At 36.9% G+C, this 15,127-nt stretch overlaps 1 protein-coding gene across 2 annotated transcripts in view; it reads left to right on the plus strand.

Moving 5' to 3' along the window:
• BANK1 (B cell scaffold protein with ankyrin repeats 1) overlaps positions 1–15,127 on the plus strand; it is a 130,899-nt gene that overhangs the window by 10,817 nt on the left and 104,955 nt on the right. Inside the window, exon 2 of one of the 2 annotated variants that reach the window (XM_085222971.1) lies at positions 5,828–6,226. In XM_085222971.1, the coding sequence (XP_085079097.1) occupies positions 5,828–6,226 (399 nt within the window). Of the gene's footprint in view, positions 1–5,012; positions 6,227–15,127 lie in introns of those variants that run through there. The other variant, XM_085222970.1, reaches the window with a different exon arrangement.

The raw sequence follows: 15,127 nt of genomic DNA on the forward strand, positions 1-15,127 counted from the left end.
TGCAGAGGGATCTAGAAACAGCTCTTGGGGCGTAACGTCAGCTTTGTCAGGTTTGATGGTCAGGCACCTCTCTAGTTGAGGTCTAAGTCAGGTCTGTGCTGTAGAACAGACATCAGGATGTTACATGGCTCTGTGTTCCCCTTTGTCACTGCAAGGAAGGTCATTAGAGTTGCTTTGGAGAAAAAGATTGAGCCAAAGTTCATCCCATCCAATTTGTAGGAAAATTGCTGTGTTGAACTCCTGACTTCACTGAACTTAGAAAAATGATGAAGATAAGAGGCCTAATTTTATACAGATAGAGCAAGTATTTGTTCTCGCAAACAACTTAGCAATTAGCAGTGGAAGGTGCATAAATGATGAAAATGTTCTTATTACATTCTAGTTAGTAGGCATTTGAGAATACAAGTGCAGCCACTCTGCTGGCTGATACAGTGACAGCAGGAATGTCCCATGCTTAAAGCTAATTGCTTTAATTGAAACAGGTGTGCCACAATACTGCAGCAATTTAGATACTTCATGATCTCACTCTGAAGTTTACAAGCAGGCTTTTATAATTTTCATTTCCATTAGTGGAAAGTCTCTGAGAAACAACATGACTTACTTGAAAATGTTTTCCATTATCTGCAAGTATTTCTAAAGTGCTCTGTGCTGTCCTTCCCACGATGAATCCATTTTGGCTTGCTTCAGTGGATTTGCCTTGCAGAATTCCAGCAACCAAGAGCTAAAGATGCATTTTTGAAATGCATTTACTGGATGTGTGTCAGGTGAGCTGACTGGGAAAATCAGTGCATTCAGGATGGGTGAGGGGCCCATTGGCCTTGGCCCATTATGCCAAGGCTGCTGATCAGGGCTGAATTAAACGTTCTTATTCTGCTTCCAAATGTTGAATTTCAGGATTTGCTTAGATTGGAAAGGTTTTTTTTTGTTTTGTTTTTGTTTTTTTCCCTTATTTTCTTACTGTACATCATTTTAAGTGATCAGGGCAAACAGTATGAAGAGATGAATGGATACATCTTTCTGATCTTATGTAGGGACCAAGAGACTGAATGTCTTTTGTTTCTAGCACAAAGCTGGATGCACTTGGTATTTGTGCTCCTCATTCTCTCTACAACCCAAGTGAAAATGACTTCTAAGAAGAAATGTTTTGCAAATCACCATGCAAAGATGGAAGTCTGAGCCACTTCTCTTCTCATGCTGCATTTTTGGCATTGTGTCATGACCACTTACCTTTATTTAGCAGTTCTATGTGTTTTAACAAATTTTTGTTGATGAACAATATTTTATTACATGCTGATAGAAATTATACCCTTCTTTCCCAAACATCTTTAAGGCTGCCATTTCAAACAAAGCTTTGTTTCCTCTCCTTTGCCTTTCTGATGTGCTTTGCAAACTTCTGGAGATTTCCTTTCACTTTCAAACATACTTGCTTTTTTTCCCCTTCCATAATGTATCTTTTAATTGTCGTAAAGAAGGCATTCTTCTGCCTTGTGCACGCACCGGTAATTGATTCCTGCTTTGGTTGCAATAGACTGCAAGGATGCTCTCATCTCTTCCAGTTTTCATTAGATTGAACATGTCTTTTCAAGGAAGGCTTCAGGTAGCATGTTTTGTGAGGTGGGGGTTTTTGTCACCTGCACATCAGTAACTAGCAAATAGTTTTGCTTGTCAGAAGAACCTTTCCGTGCTGTGGATGATTGCATAAATTCTCTTACTGTTTCTCAGTATTCAATAATACACTTTATTTCTACCTTTGAGTCAGTTTCCAAGTAAGAGTAGTTGAAGCATGGCTTAATTTTGTCAAGATATGATGGTTTCCATTACATTAACTTAAAAGGGAACAAAATTCATCCCAACTTGCGTTATATTCCAAGTGCAGTGACTTCAAAGAAATATTCTTTGAGAGGTGAAAATAACGAAGGTGAAAAAGCTCAATTTGAAAAGTTAAGAAATGTTACTATGTATTCAGTTCTGGGTAGTGTTGCCTTAAAGCTAACTTTCAGCTTGTGTTGTTTCACGTGAAAAACGGTGTCTCGAAGATGGAGCTTGGCGGGAGCAGTGGTTTTCAACTGAGTAGTGTTCAGGCACTACAGTGTTACACTGGAGTGAAATTTCTAAAGGTGAAACACTAACAGGAGCATGTAAGGTATATGAAGTAGATTTTAGGAGACTTTGTAACCATTCTTAGGGTAAACTTTGGAAACATTTAAAGTCATGCAAGAATTTTAAAATACTGTTGTAGTGTTTGTTGTTTTTTTTTAAAAAAAAACTTTTAATACAGTTTTGAGAAAGTAATATGTAGTTCTTGCATTTAACCTCAAGGCTAATTTTGAAGGATACTTTAATAACAGGCTGGAAAAATATTCATGCGTGTAATTGAGAACATTTGATTTGCCACGGGTAACTTAATAACACTAGTTACCATCTTCAAACCAATAGCTTTGCGCCAAATGGCAGTGTGAAATATGCCAATTTCCTCAGCAGTGTGACTCTTCCCTTTCTATGGAGGTAGAAAAGACAAATGAAATATGGCAACTGTATTAAAGTTTTATGAGATATCATAGAGCCTTTCTTCCATCGTGTGTGGTATTTGATACATTTCACTTCATTTTATACAAATAAAGCATTATTTCTCATTTCTCAGATAAAAAAAAATCAATATTGTTCAAAAGTACAACTGAGCCTTCAAAAATATCTCAAAAGTTCTTTCTCATTCACACTTAACTAAGATCAGAGGCACAGACTTGGTTGCAGATATACAGTACAAAAAAAGAATCACTTCATCTGCTTTTCTCATTTCAGGGCAACTTGATTACTTTTCTCTTTAGAATTTCTTGAATGTCCAAGCCTTGCAATTTCCATTTGCACAAAGGTGAACTTTATACCTTATGTATACTTCTATATGATTATAATTTAGTGGCAGGTCTTTAGAAATATTTCTGCCTAAAGAGTTGCATCTCTGTGCACGTGTGGAGCTCTTCAGCTGTGCCTGAATAGTTGGATCCAGTCATTCTTTCCTGCTCTGGAACCTGGGAGTGCCTTTTGGGTGCCTCCAGTCTGCAAAGGAGCAGGTGCAGTTGTGCTCCATTCCTCCTGACTACTGTCAGCATGGAGAGGATGCAACCTATTGGCCAAGGGGTGCTGTGGCAGATGCCAGCACATCCCACTTGTGCATGATGAGGACGCAAGATTCTGTGAAACAAGAAAAAAGGGTCTTTACCCTTCAACTTAAATATGCTTTCAGAATCAAACCTATTTTATCCCTCCCTGCAACTCCATTTGGTTTTGACCTTACCCAAATTCATTATAATAGAAAAAACACAACTGAGCGTGAACTGAAAATGAGACCTTTTAATTTAGACTGAATGTGAACTTTCTGGGCATAGCAGAGATTATCTCAAGTGAGATTAATATTTTATTCTACCTGTGTACTGTGTTAAGGAACTCCTATGCTGTATATCGTTTTTTAGTTCCTCAGAAAGCATTCTGAAAAGCCAAGAGTTCACAGAAACGCAGGAAGAGTGGTGGGTGCTCTAAATGCCTCTCTTCTAAGGGGAAGTGTAATAAGCCCGATTTGACCTGTAACCGAGGCAAGGCTGAGTCACTTCGTGAGGGACTGAAGACCTTAGGGAGAGATTTTGGATTTTTGTAATTCAAAATTACAAGGAAAAAAAAAAGTTCTGTGGCTGGCAGATTAAACTAAGCAAGATTAAATGCAGTGTAAGTAATGAGTTCTTACATCTTTGTGGGTTAACTATCCCCTTTAAATAAAGAATATATATATATATTTTAATGACTACTGCAGTGCTCTTAGAAGTTAAGGATTGAAAATAGAAGTTGCTTGGTACTTCACATAATTATCAAACAGTCAGATCATATTCAGGGAACTTCAGCTGTGCATATCGTTTCTTCTTTTGAAACTGAGCAACAAGCTTCATAGCTTTTTGGTTTTATTTTTATTGTGAGAATTGAAGAAAACCAGATGAATTCTGAAAAGAAATACCATTGTAGCTAAGTGCTGTAAAACCATTAGTAGATTTCTTATCCTTGTGTTATAGAAACCACATCGTTTTTCTCTGGCTTAGATGAGGAGTATGCTATTTTATTTTTTTATTTATTTCTAGTTACATTTTAGCATTTAAGCAGAAATTGGAATTTTTACTATGGAAAATGTAACTGTCTCCTTTTTGAAAATATTTAGACACTCACACTGTTCTAGTGCATTAATTAGGTTCAGCCGTCTGTCAGCCACTACTGTACTGAGACAGCCCTTTATAATTTCCTGTGATATAAAACTTCTTGAGAGGACAAGTATTTACAAGACTTTAAAAGAGGGCAGCTATCCTGCAAGCTGTTGATAGACATACAATGAATACTAGACACTAAGCTATGGCATTCTTGTTCTACAAGTTTGCCTGCCTTCAGCTGGGTTGACTTTGGAGGCTCTCCTAACAATGATCAAAGTTGTGAAGGAATTTCTTCTAAAAAAAAAAAAAAAAAAGGAAAGTCCAATAATTAACAGACTAATCCTGGGATCTGCATTCACTTTCTTATTTTTGCACCACGGACTTCTGTAGGATTCTTTGCAGGTATTGTTGCTTTATTCTCCTGAGATACATCTATACTGTGCTTCCATCATCATGTCCCAGTATCCACATATGTCATGTGTGCGAAAAACCTTTTAGCTCTGTGTATGCCCACTGTTTCTGTATCTCTTGATACTGACTAAGAATACCTAGATACTCACCTGCAATGGAGCTCTGGTGCATACAGTAGACAGACAGATTGCCTTGCCTATCAGGGACCTTGGAGACAGTGAAGCTCAATTGAGTTAGAATGCAGCAGCTGTATCTGTTCCTCACTCTCTTATGGTTGTTCCATGGATCTGTGATTGTAACCTACTCCAAGGGTATTAAAATGTCCTGGCATCTTACAATGTATTGCATTGATTAGCAAGTCACAGCTACCATGGTTTCACAGAGTGGCTGAGGTTGCAAGGGACCTTTGGAGATCATTTGCTCAAACAACTAAAGCAGATTGCCCAGGACTGTGTACAGATGACTTTTGAAGATCTCCGAGGAGAGAGACTCCATGACCTTATTAGGCAAACTGTGCCAGTGCTTGTAGTCCTCAAAATAAAATTGCTTCCTTATATTCAGATGAAACTTTCTCTGTTTGTTTGTGGCTGTTGTCTCTATTTCATACCATTACCCTAGTAATATCACAGAAGAGTGTTAATTTTGTTAGCATCCTGTTTCATAAAGAGAAAGCACATATCAAGTGTGGTGGGTTTGTTTGGTTTTTTGTTTTTGGTCTTGTTTTGTGTTTTTTTTTTTTTTTTTTTTTTCCTAGAATAAGTACAATAAAGAAAGGTCACTAAAAACTGTCCTAATACCATGCTGCAAAAATATTTTAAATGTACCAGTCCTGTTTCTAGTGAAGTCAGATCATGTGCAGTGATCAAACATATTTTCATTACTGCTGCAGTTAAAAGCTAATTGCTGCATTTTCAATGGTATTGCCTATTTATCAAAAATTTCAGTGAGCTGGATATGTCATGCACTTGCTTTCAACACTATGATTTCAGTGGTTTTTTTTGTTGTTGTTGTTTGTTTTTTGAATACTATTTGAATCTATTCTGTTTTGCTAGTATTTCGGTGGGTAATCTTTCTGCCTTGGTTTAGAAATATGCAGATAGTTGTAATTTCAGACTGATGACCTGTCCTATTTCTTGAGCATCACAAATATTTGGGGATGGGCAGGTGGAAACTAATGGCCTGGCACCCAATATTTATAATGGATTTGAAATTATTTTTGTTTTCTTTTCTAGAGCATACAAAGGATATTCTTGTGATATATGAACAAGAAGCAGAAGAGTGGGCTCTGTATTTAAAATCTCTTTTTGGACACATAGTGAATGAAGAAGGAATCTTACTCTACAATCTAGAGGCTTTGTCTTTCAAGCATCTGGAGTTATTCTCTTTACATTGTTATAAATGTAAACTCCTGATACTATCATATGGACTCCTGAAATGCCTGAACCAAAAGAGATGCTGTTTTCTGGCACATGTTCTTCAACCTCCAGATAACGTGGTGATTCTGCTTTGTGGGGTGGAGAATTCAGAGATGCTTTATGAGGTACTAACCTTAAGTGGAAGGAGCAGAGAGATCTTTGCTGATCAGGAACCTGAGGATTACCTCTCCATTGTTACTGGAATTATTCAAACAGGTAATTTAAAAATGTAAACTTAATATGATTAAGAGTTTTTTAGCTGTATTAATAATATCATTTGGAAGAGATAAAAGTGATCGTTTGAATTTTCTGTAGAAATCATCTATCTTCAGCTTGGCCAAGCAGTTTTGGCTTTATGCATTTTTCATTGCTGACTTATTGACTTCTTATTGACATGTAAAGTACTGTCATAATCTTAATCCAGTTTCAGTTTCACAAGGAGGCAGGTTTGGAAAATCCAAAAGCTGCCACTGGCACTTATGAACGTACTGTCATGATTTATGTCTCTAATGGCAAGACTGGGGGGCTGGCATTATACTTGTTTCTTTGTTTTCTGAGTCTACAAATCTCAGAAATGGTACAAAGCTATGTGCATGTTTCATCTTTTTCAAAAAGCTTTAACATGATGATGGTGTGTATTTATATATGTATAGATCTTTAGAAAAATTTGTCAACAAAAAATAATTACTTGCTAAGACTCCATTTCATGGATGGCGTAACGCTCAGTGTGACACAGGCTGTAAGAGTGGAAGCACCCTTTTCCTTTTACCAACTGAAGAAGTCTGTACTGGAAGGACTGGAATTGTTGAGTCTGTATGTATTTGCACATTCATGGGACCAACAGAGAAGAACTAATGTAAAAATCAGCACTTCTGGAATGTAAGAAAAGCTCCTTTCTAGATAGAGGATGAAATGAAATGTATTAAGCTTTTCCTCAGTATATCTTCTGAGCAGTCTCTCAGGCTTCACATTTTGGAGCTAGATGTGGTTGTCTGCTATGGTTTTAGGAGGTAATAGTTGCCATTTTTGACCATGCCTGATATTTTGCTTGAGAGGACTTCCTTGGCATCTTTTCAGTGAAATGAATACAATGGGTCTGTATCATTTATATGTGTGTATGTATAGGAAAGAACTGTGCCCGAGAACAATGAGTTCACTCATGCAAACTGGAAAAGTTAGCAAGATTACAAGCTCTCTCTGAAAACGTAAGCAGTTTTCCTGAAAGGCAGAATTCTGTGCATGCACAGAATTATTTATGGCATCCGTCCTTGGGATTTTACTTGTATTTTATTGTCAAGCAACCCACAGGTGCACAAATGGACTTTTTCTGGCAGTGGCCATCATCAGAAGCTTCAGATAACAGTACAAAAGTGAATTAATGAATAGTTGTTAGATACCTTTATCACTGTGTGTACATCTCTGCCAGGGATGCACAGACTGACTGGGACTGAACAAGTTCTAGCTGCAGGACTTGGAGCAGAATTGCTGCCTGGTGCTTCAGGGTACAAGCCCTTTTTGATCCGCACAGCTGAGAACTGCTCTGGCCTTGTTATTTCTGGACTGGCATGCTTCGACCATCAGATAGCTCTCCTAGCAAGCACTGATCTGAGTTAGACTATGTAGTGCTTTCTGCATTGTGAAAGATTTCTGAATGTGAGATGTGCTGTCGTTTGGGTGTCACAAGCTCTGAAGAGTAAAGATTTGCTTTCTTTATCATTTTTTTTCACCTTTGCTTAGAGATAACAGTAACTGTTAGCAGTGTCCATATTCCCAGTATTCTTTTGTACAGTTGTATCAACCTCTTAACCTTAGATATCTCTAGCTGAGATTTTGACAAGTGTATATATTTGGGAAAGACTTTTTCCTTTGGGTTTAAAACGGTTTGCCAGGGGTCATTAAGTATACTTGGATTGTTTCTCCTTTGAAACAATTGTATGGTTTTCTTTCGGATTTGAATTTTCTGTAGGTGACTGTTGTCATTAAAGATAATTCTCTGAAAGTAGAACACTGAGAAATATTTTTATTCTAAGGTAGCCCAGTGCGATCTGGTATTTTAAATTAATTTCAGTAGCGTTCCGTAATGCTGAAGAAAATAGAATTGGCAGACATTTTGTTTATATTTGACTTTTCCTTTCCTTTATTCTTTCTAACATATTTCTTTTGTCTGCTGAAATGTGTGCACTTTTTTTATATTACATGGACATACCTTTCAATGCATTGATTATATATCCTCACATGTTTTTAGCCTAAACTTTCATATATATAATTTTTTTGTGTGTGTGTGATTTTGAAATAATGGTACTTCAAATTCAGCCTGTTTGTATGTTTAAGCAAATGAATTGTAAATAGTTGTGTTTTTTTTTTTTTTTTTTTTTACATCTAGTAAGTGCCCTAAATTCCTCCAGCAGTTATTTGCGCCTTGGTATTGACAATGCAGGAAGGAGGACAAGTTGCATCTAATACAGATATCTTTCCGTGTCACTATTTCTAAAGTATGCTGACATTGTTATGAGATTTTTGTGGTGAGACATCTCACTACAGCTCATTAGTCTGCTTGCTGTTTTATTATTGTTTGCCAGTTGTTCAAAGAAAACTCTTGTCACTTTCAGTCTTTAAGAAGAGGTAGACTCTTGTGTGTGAAGATTAACTGTTTCTATATGTGAGTAGTTGAGAATTGCTCAGTAAACCTACATGTAGCCATTCATGTCTGCTATTGCATCAAAAAGTGGGAAGGAAGTACATTAATTAGCATAACCCAAATAGAAAGATAGGTTCAGATTCTTTGACAGCATTGGGAAGTTTCTCAGAAGGAATGCTTCTACTTGAGACAGCAGTATGCCATTAATTTCTGCCTGCTAACAAATAAACATTCATACCGGTACACAGTTCTAATTACCAAGAAGAGTATTTTGAAGAAAGCTGCTTTTGCACCTACCCAGTAAAGTATAACTGGGGTGCTGAGATGCTAACATTTTGTATTTGTCTGTTGTATACATAAACAATCAGGCCAGGAGCTTAAAATAGGGCTTAACATACACTAAACTTCAGCCCACTTCAAACATGGAGCTACTTTCCATTATGCAGATCACAGAAAAGAGAAATAAGCTTTTATGATATCTATCTCCTGTTTCATTGTGTTGGAATTGTACCCGAACTTTGAGTATAATGTTTGAATACTGGAAAAGTACTTTAGATTTTGAATTCAGTGCATTACAACTTCTGAATACTAACGTGAGCAAGATTTTACAGAAGTCAGTAATGTTTGACAATGTGAATTTTCTTAGGCTGTCTTAGGAATTGTAATGTTGAATCCCTCATTTAGGTGGAAAATTCATCATTTTCTTCAAAGGGAAAGTATTTAACCTGGATTTTGATACTGTCTACAAAGAAATGGAACTGTGCACTAGCAAGAAGCAGAGTCCAAGAGGAAACAAAATCACTGATATATTTTTTTTTTATTATTATTATTTTATTTTTTTGCTTGCTTGCTTGTGAATAGTATGATTTTTGTGCATGCAGAGGCTAAAGCCAGGCTGGTAAAGATTTCTTACATGAGCACGTAGGATTAAGTAATTGGAGCAAAGTAGGTGATTCTGGCTTAGCTTACTGCCAGGGGAGTCTTCAGTAGAAGAGATCATAGAAGTGTGCCTCTTTCTTCCTTTCCCGACTTACTTTCTTGAGATGTGCTTCTCCATTTACATGCAGAAGTATTGCTGTACCAATGCAGTGACAGGGCTATCCAACAAAACTTGTGCTAAGTGCTACTGCCTTGTTTTATACAGCACCACACCCTGACTATTTCAAACCAGAAGAGAAACTTTAATAGCATCCTGGAGTTGTCAACACAAATAGGGTCTTAAGAGTGCCTGCGGCTGCTACTTTAACTTTTTAACTTCTTTGTTCCTTCTTTTATTATTCCTACCAAATCCAAAGATGTTATTTATATAATCTTGTAGCTCATGTTTCGATCTGTCAGCCAGTCATGGCGACTGGAACACTTGGATACTGAGATATGTATCACATATGTAATGTTTTTCTTCTAATTTAATGCTAATTGGATGAAAATTGTTTACACTTGGTAAGGTGAATGCACAGGTATCTTAAAGTGAATGTCTTTTACTAATGTTTAAGACAATTTCATACAGTTCATTTTACTAGTAGAAGTCAAATTCAAATTCATACACTATAAGCATTGCTGCTGCAACGTATGCTCATTTAAATCAGTGTACTGTAATTTTACTATTATTTATTTTTATTGTACATTTTTTCACTTTAGAAAGGAATTAATGGTTTTATCATCGTTAGTTTGTTCCTTCAAGGTGCTAAGTGAGCACCATGCAAATTTGTAATTTTTATTGCAAAACAGTCATCAGTCTGTACTTAGTTGCAGTTGTGGAGCTGTTTCTAAAGCTTACAGATGATTTAGGTTTAAGATTTCCTGCACAAATTTTGCTACATGTATTTATAGTTGTACATGTTCTTAAAACTATATATTTACTCTCCTCTGGTTTTATGCTATGGTTACCTTTCACAATTATGGAGAAATTATTACTAGAAGGCATTTACGAAAGTCCTCTGGAAAGAATTTCTTGTGTGTGTTTAATATGCAAATATTATTGTAACATTAGTGTTTGTCGTTTCACCTTGATGCATTTCCTTTATGTCAGCATCAATGTCTTGTAAATAAGAGAAAATAATCCTTATATTTTCCTGAATTGACAAAGGGGGAAAAAAAAACTCAACTCCCTATCCCTGAAAAAGAAGCATGGCACCAGTCTAAGTTCATACTGAAAAAAAATCAATATAGGATAGCAAAAGATGACTTTCAGATACAGAATGAGATTTTGCTCTTGGGAGGGATTTACTGATTTAAATGGCCGTAAGGACAGAGCTGGATACAGAAAATGTTATTGCAGTTAAAAACTTAAATGTTCAAAAGTCAGAAATTTTCAGGTAGAAAGTAGACAGTTGGATTTTAATTTAGTCCCTTGTTCTTGTGCACTGATTGCCTTTAATTACTTAAATGTATTTTTTTTTCCCTTTCAAGAACCTATCCTTATTAGTACACAGGATAAATAGTACTCAGTTAATTGTTATTTGAGACTTAGTTTTGTGTTTGAGTTTGTGGTTGCATATGTCACTGAATGGCATTTCTGTGTGATTCAAATCCTGTTGAGAAAACAATTATTTGCTAACGTTATGTTCTGTAGAACTTATTTCTATATTATGAGTGCTATTGATATGGTTGATTAGGTCGCTATTTAATGTACTTGTATTTAGCAAGTTTGAAGTGAAGTATTTCTTTTACTTCTGGTACTTACTACTTTGAGGCCTGACTTTTCATAACACTGAACGCTATACAATACTTTTTATGTTCGTATTCAAACTCCTCTTAACTGGAGATTTATTTGTGACTGCTCAGATGATTGCAGATTGGCTGTAAAGCTTTATCTAAGATATCATCTGGAATTTCATCTAAAAAAAAAAAGGGGGGGGGTGTAAATAAGTATGCAGGCATTACTTTATTTTTGAGATTCTACATTGCTTATCCATCTGTTCATTAGAGCAAAATGAAGATTCTGTGAAACAATGGATCTGACAATAGTGACCATGACTATCCTATCACCAACTCTTTGCAGATGAGTTTGAATTCCCCTTGCATTTTCTGAAGAGTTGTGGCTTTATTTAATTAATTGGTACTTGTTCCCTTACATCTTGTCAGACTAACCTTACCATAGCATACAGCTGTGTACAGGAACAAGCCTTGTTCTCAAACATCTACCTGCACATCTATACAGATGTATTCCCATGAAGAGTGTGGAAAGATGAATTTAATCAGGGCATTTCCGTTTTCCTTGAATTTCAGAGTAGAGAAAAGAGGAAGTCCTTGAAGAGCTTTTGTTTTCTGTTCCCAAAATGTCAAGTCTTGCTTGCCGTGAAAAGGGAGCTAACTATGAAATTTCAAATCAAACAGTTCTACTCACATCACACTTGCAGCATCGGTCACTGTCAACCAGTGACCAGGAGAAGCAATGCATTCACACTTCAGCTCCTATTAGCATTTGCCACTGTAGTTTGTTTATGTTTGTCAAGGCCCATAAGGAGTCTCACTGGGGAAAAATGAAGGGCAAAATCTCCACTTACTCTGAGTAAAGAACTGTGTTATATGTTTTCTGTCCCAAGTTCTTAAACAGCTTTATTTCTGGGTTGACACCTTTGTGGAGTGTTTTGACTTAACACTGCAAGTTGCTGCTTGAAACAGTCCTTATGAAAACAAATTACCTTGGAAATCCTGGTATGGCAGTTCTGTACTGTTGGACTCAGATTACTGCCTGGGAGTCTGTCTCCTGGGCATGGTGTCAGGACGCCACGAGCTTACTGGCTCTTCCTTAGTAGCATGAATTCAATATACATGAGAATGATCTATGGCATTTAAGATTTCAGCTTCTTCAAGTAACTGTATGTGCTTTTAGATACTCCAGTTGTTCCCATTTACCTTGGTTTTGATCACAATGCAAACCAGTCTTTGGACATGTGTCTTGGATACTTTTGAATCACAGAAACACCAAGGTTGGAAAAGACCTACAAGATCATCCAGTCCAACCATCTACCTATCACCAGTAGTTCTCACTAAACCATATCTCTCAACACAAAATTCAAACGTTCCTTGAATACCTCCAGGGTTGGTGTCTCTACCATCTCCCTGGGCAGCCCATTCCAGTGCCTGACCACTCTTTCAGAAAAGTAGTATTTCCTTACATCCAGCCTAAATCTCCCCTGACGCAGCTTGAAACCATTCCCTCTAGTCCTATCACCAGTTACATGAGAGAAGATGCCGATCCCCAGCTCACTACAACCTCCCTTCAGGTAGGTTGAGGTAAAATTAAACTGGAAAGTGCACTTGAGGAGCCCACTGATTGCATTTCATCTGCTGACAGGTGTGCGCCTTACAGGTCCAAACTAGAATTAGCTGGAAGTAAGTCTCTTTGAAATGTGTGCAACATGAAAGTATTTCCAAGTATTTCTCTATGCTAAACCATCTCCTTTTGGTCTCACCTCAATTCCAGCAGTGGCTGTCTTGACATTGCAGCTGTACTGGTGTGATCTCTAGCAGAAAGCTGCTGTGAAACTGCACTGCTTACCTCTGTAGACACACTGTCAAAATTTCTAAGGATGCCTTTTTCAATCATGTTCTGAATGGGCTGTGGCTCTGCACTGAAAAGATTTGTTGGTACAAAGAAGGCTTTTTGTCATTACTGGATGATCATCTAGTTGCTTAATAAACTGACATCACCATTCCTTTGATTAATAATTGGGATGCCCAAAAAAATGACAGTATAGAATGAAACAAAGAAAACAGAACTCTAAGAAAAAAATGTGGAGACGTTTCTCTAAGCTACTCCTACTTTAAACCATGAGACATCTTTCATATGAATCTTCTGCTCTTAAATGGAAAATTGGAGGGAAGCTTTGAGTCCAAGTTTTCCATCAACTTGGTGATCAATGTTGCAATAAGATACGCTGAACAAAAAAGCAAAAAAATTTCACTTGAAATTTTCTTTTGGAATTGTCTGGACTGCAGTTCTCAGTCAGCTTTTGACAGCTGTCTTGATAACGCTGAATGTATGGAAGCACTTAAGGAGAGATCTGAAAAGTTGTCATCTTCCATGGCAAATTTACTATTGTTCTCACCATTTGGGTGATTCTTCTATCACACCATGAAATCAGTATTATTCTTCCTTTCCTGCTGCAGCTGCCTTCTTGCTCATTGCTGAGAAATTCGATGGGATCCCAAGTAGATAGCAATCTCAACTGTAGCAGCTACAGGTTAATAATGTTTAGGTATTGCTAAGAGGACCAAGGAGATTCTCAAGCTGATTTGATGTGTGAAAGAGCTGAATAGAAAAGAGATTTACAGTAACAGTACCCTTTATGTATGGTGAAGACTGACTCCTGAATGACAGCAAGGGAATACGAAGTCAAGATTTCTTCCCAGCGGTTCCACATGGAGCAGGTATTTTGATACTACTGCAAAACTTCAGAGGGAAAAACACCCCAAAAAGAAACATAATTGCAGTTTCCAAAGTTCAGCATGTCAGTCTTTCCAAAGCCAAGAAACATACGATGGCAACTGCAAATGAAACAGTGTTAGTGCCATGTAAAAAGTATGTGAACTCTCAGACAGAGGCAGGATTTGACTTTTGATGAAAAACATCCAGTGACTGCTTCTCTCTAATAAGAAAGCATGTAGTGCTAAGCTGTATATATGGAGCAAAACAAAAGTGGCATTATCAATGGAGAAATTATAAATCAAAGCAGTATTTTTTTCTGGAACCCTACCATAGCGTTTTACCTAAGATCTTCAGTGGAGCTTGGCTTGTGGAAAGCTGAAGTGTGTTTCTAGTGTACATGTATGCAAAAGTAGAGACAAGCTGAAAAAAGATGGAATTTAGAGTTGTTCTGGAATTAAAGTTGAGCAGATTAGAAGTATGATGCTTAAACAGGAAATTTAAAGCAGCAAGGCTGGAAAGAGCAGTGAGTGGTTGATAAGACAGTTTAAAAAAAAAAAAGAGAGAGAGAGAGAGAGGATATATCCAATAAAACAAAGATAGATGAGGAATGAGAAAGCACTAACAATCCATAAGGACTGACTGAAGTAAATTGTGCAAGGCCTTGAGGGAAAAGGTTAGAGAACACATTGGAAGATGCGAAAACAATATGATCACTGAGGTCCTTTGGGGGAAATATGAGCTACAAGCAGATGTGAAAAGAATTGATTTGCTAGTATCTGTGAATGCTGGAAAAGATCCAGTTGTGGAATGCTAATCACCATGATATGAATTTGTGAGGGCTCATTCCTTGTAGGCTGTAGCTGAACAAGTTAGTTCTTTAGCCAGTCACGGATATCACATATGTATTTCTGGTTTTGTATTAAAAGAAAAAAATTTAATGTTTTTATTACTAGCAGCTGTATTTTGAGCAGTTTCTTTGTGGTTCCTTAAGAAATTTTCTGCTCTCCAAATAATCATTATTTGCAATTTGTACTAAAGTTGGAGAAGTGAAGCAATCTTACTAGGATCTGGGTATAGTCTTGTAAGTATATAGCTTAAAAATATG

The sequence above is a fragment of the Meleagris gallopavo genome, chromosome 4 (genome assembly GCF_905368555.1).
Source record: "Meleagris gallopavo chromosome 4, MGAL_WU_HG_1.1, whole genome shotgun sequence".
Lineage (NCBI taxonomy): Eukaryota > Metazoa > Chordata > Aves > Galliformes > Phasianidae > Meleagris > Meleagris gallopavo.